At 46.5% G+C, this 4,182-nt stretch overlaps 1 protein-coding gene across 1 annotated transcript; it reads left to right on the forward strand.

Moving 5' to 3' along the window:
- Nucleotides 1-3,270: 3,270 nt before the first annotated feature.
- PUNSTDRAFT_133811 (uncharacterized protein) lies at nucleotides 3,271-3,613 on the forward strand (the record flags this gene model as incomplete). Its single annotated transcript, XM_007383250.1, has 2 exons — nucleotides 3,271-3,456; nucleotides 3,512-3,613. 2 exons carry the CDS (start codon nucleotides 3,271-3,273, stop codon nucleotides 3,611-3,613), a joined length of 288 nt encoding a protein of 95 aa, XP_007383312.1.
- Nucleotides 3,614-4,182: the final 569 nt, after the last annotated feature.

Consider the following 4,182-nt stretch of genomic DNA (forward strand, 5'->3'; position numbering starts at 1 on the left):
TACATGATTTGTCGTCGGGCGTACAGCAATCGTTGTCGAGCGTACAGGACTTGTTGTCGGGCAGGGAAGATTAGCTGTGCAGGGTGTAGGGTTGAGGAGTCATGCAGGCTGATGAAGATAGGATGGTCACCGCATGAGTCATTCTATATCGCCGCCGAGAACGAGGCTGCGTGGTTCATCAACGTGACAAGATTCTACCATCGGATGGTAGCTAGATGAAGGTGTTTGTAGTCAAGATACTCAGGATGCCATCGATTTCCAACATAGCCTCATAGCGTAGCCTCGCAGCGCAGCCTTCATCTCCGTAACAACAGTGACTCATTCGATTAGTATATAAACAGTCCGTTTTCATGTAACGTAGTTCGGGTTCTTGCGTCGTGTCAATTGCCTCATTCTGAATTGCCCTAGCACCGTTGCCTAGTGGGATTCAGTCTTATAGTTCTGTTTTATCTCTTCAAGTCGTCACGTCTAGCTATCAGTTCTCATACTCTCACCTCTGCTCTCTCGTCTTCGTCTCCTTCTTATCTATAAGACCGAACTCAACTGGATAGTCCTCAGCTTTCTGATAAGGCTCGGGAACCCAGGCGGAAGTCTCTTCACTTATAAAGTGACTTGCACTTCTTACGCGCGACAGCGATAGCATGCAGCTTCATGCGAAGAACCTCAAAGGCCTTGAGCTCCAGAGGTGAGTCCATTGAGCGCGTTGCCTGACCCTAGCCGGCAACGCAATATCCTCGATTTGTGCAGATTGGTATATATTACACGATGAATGAGCAAATGTCGATGAGACCGGAGGCCGGGGTAAAGAACGGAGATGGTTGATGGATATTGACCTCGCGCAGAGGACCGGCGCACGCCCCTGCTCAGCTCTTGGCCCCTCACGCCTTCTGCCCTTTCTCCTCCACGTGCCTGTCCTCTCCTCGTCCTCTTCTCTCCCGCCCAGCTCGCGCTCCAGGGCATATATACACGAACACGAACCACCAGGGCTTGCGTGGCTCACTGCACTTCGATCGAGGCAGACACATCACCCAACGACACGCCCTGCCGTGAACCTTGTGCGCGCGAAGAAGACCCAGGGCAGATTTCCCAGCTTCCGTCATCGTCCTGTGCGTCGTACGACTCAGTTATATCTTACGACCATGTTTCGCAATCCTGGCTGACCCTGGTCCTGATCCCATCCATAGCACTCAGAAGCCAAGCCACGCACACACCGCGTAATCGACACGTGCAGTTATCCCTGATGCACCCTCTGAACCTTGTGCGTGCAAAGAAGACCCAGGGCAGATTTCACAGCTTCCGTCATCGTCCCGTGCATCATAAGACTCAGTTATATCTTACGACTGTGTTTCCCGATCCTGGCTGACCCTGGTCCTGATCCCACTCATAGCACTCGGAAGCCAAGCCACGCACACACCGCGTAATTGACACGTGCAGTTAGCGCTCACAACACCTCCGAATCGTCCGGATGTCCAGCCAGGCTGCTGTGAGCTCTCTCATCCTTCCTGCTTCTTTTGTCCATTCATTCCTTGCCGCTGACAAAAGATCTGTGCGTGCCCACAGATCCACAGGAAGCTCAGCCCGGAAGCGATGAGTCTTGCTGAAGATCAACTTGAAGCCCTCGCGCACAGCTGTGGCTTGTCCATAGATCACCCGATGAGCCCTCGTTCCCCAACTTCTTCTCCACCACCCTCTCCAGGACTCCGTGCCAAAAGGGTCCGAGTAGAGGTTGGATATCGTGAAGATGACCCACAAGGTGCCTTACATCATGTTATGGCACTACCTTCCTTCGATATTAGTTGCCTGGAGAAGGGATCTCAATATGATGTAGAATGGGCCACTGTGCGTCCAAGTGCCGTTGATAATGTAACGGTTGAAGCTGTCGGAATGGTGAGTTCAGAATCAGCTACATCCTCCCATGTTAAGTGACCCTTCTATGCTTCAGTCAGCACAAGGCTCCGCACAGAACTTCAGCAGCATATTGAGACGTGAACTGTTGACTTGTATACGTACTTGGATTGCCAAAATGGAAGAAGCCTCTGAGGACGAATGCTGGAGACAAATTCTACGGACTGCCATGCCCATGGGCACCAAGGAGATCTTCGTTTCACGCCTCAAAGAGAGACAGGCACACCTGAAGGCAGAGAAGAACCAGCCGAAGGGCCTTCCTGAAATTCAGAACCTTTTGAGAATAGTAGGTGGTCCCATTGAATAACAGCTAGAGCATGTTGTGTTGAATATATGAAACCTATGTTTAGCTCGAGAATGGACAGGATACTGCAAATCCAGGGGCAGTTGAATGGTTGTGGCAGTTTGTTTGGAATGTTCTTTGCCAGAAACACCACTATGGGGACACTAAATCTAAGGTCTACAAAATATTTACCGAGCGCGCACGGCCGATGAGGAATACCCTGCTTCATGTCAAGAAAGCAGTGAAGATGATTAGAGAAGAGGCAATACACTGGGTCTGTGACTGCATTTTTAGACCCAAAAAATGATGTAAAAATCTTATAAAACTTTTAAATCTTTTCATGATTTCATACAGAGGAAATCTTGAACCAGATTAATGGTTCTTATATAATTTTTACAGCTAAAAGTTTTAAGCAAAAATCTTGAAAGTTTATCATGATTTTTACATCATTTATATTTGCATTTTTGGCTCTAAAAGTTTGAAATCATGTTTCCATAAAATGTTTATTTCCATATTTATGCATGGTTCTTAGGTAGAGTTTTTGAAACTTGTGTGCAGAAAATTCTGATATTCAACTAGTGCAGCTAGTATAATAACATATGGTGGTGGAATTGATGGTGTTGGTAGAGGAACATTGGCAAGGGTTGGAGAGGATCAGCCCTAACTCCCATAATTCTTGCATACTCATGCATTGATGGAACTTTCAAAACATAGGTCCATAGTTTTGCAAAATAATTGCTTGGTTGACAAACTGGTTCAAGGTTTTTAGGGTAGGAAATCTTTTACAAAAATGTTAAAACAGATACAGCATTTTTTCAACATTTAGATCAAACTTTTTTGAGGTAAAAGTTTTAAAGACAGTTTAAAACTTTTACAGGATTTTTAAGGCTAAAAATGTTTTAAAGATTTTGGAGTTTTATAAGATTTTTTCATGATTTTTGAGCTTAAAAATCCAATCACAGACCCAGTGATATGGCTTGGTTACACCCGGTCAGTTCCTTTTACATTGTATCTAGAGCAGAACAGTGTTTGACATCTATTGATCAAGCAGTGAAGTTCCTCGGCTACAGACAGGAAAGGCTATGTTTGAATCTAAGGCATCCTTCGCTCAAGCCTTAGAGAGTGGTCAGATCCTTCACCATGATGCTATTTGTCTGGAGGAGAATGACTTTCACCTGGTGAAAGCCCCTGATGATAAGAAAGCTGTCGCATACATATTATGGAAGAAGGACAGCAATGCAGATACTGCTCCTTGTGAAGACAAGGTGGTATGTGTTGTTGCAGTTACCCTGAGCAGTAGGAGACTAATTTTCCTAATTACAGTTCGGATATGTGGTTTACAACTTTGACCAACTGCTGAATGTGGTCCTCCAAGACAACATCGTACAAGCACTCAAGGACAGTAATGTCAGGATACAACTATAGCGCCAGGAGGAGTATCCCTCCTATCCGTCAGTTTGACGGGTGCACATGCGGTGCGTTGATATGCCCGCTGTGACGAGCGACGTGCAGGGGAACGCCCGTTGGGGTTACCAACTACTTAGACAGCCAGAATGTCCAAGTAATCGGGTAGAGTCGGTTGGAAAGGCAGCGTCGTCGGCACTTACTTTAGGCAAGAGTACACGCAGAAAAGGAGGAGCTGAGCTCGACTCAAGGTCACTGGACACGAGGTCGACAGCGACGCAATAGGCACCTAATGGACTCAAGGTCACACACTAAGTCCCCAAGACACAAGTTAGCATAGTATCTAGTACAGAGACGGTTACTCACCTAAGTCCCCAAGACACAAGAGGTCGAGATGGGGACTTAGGGCAAGCTACAGGGGTCTTATATACACAAATCCATGGTCCAAGAATAGTACAAGAGAATCACATGCAGGGCACAAGGATGAGTAAGACCGACCCACTTAGGTGGGTCAGAATTATGAATCAAGGAGTTAGAAGGAATAACGAGTCATTGTTCATAAGTAAGCGGAATAAAACTCCGGTGGCTGT

Source organism: Punctularia strigosozonata (genome assembly GCF_000264995.1).
Source record: "Punctularia strigosozonata HHB-11173 SS5 unplaced genomic scaffold PUNSTscaffold_5, whole genome shotgun sequence".
Classification (NCBI taxonomy): domain Eukaryota; kingdom Fungi; phylum Basidiomycota; class Agaricomycetes; order Corticiales; family Punctulariaceae; genus Punctularia; species Punctularia strigosozonata.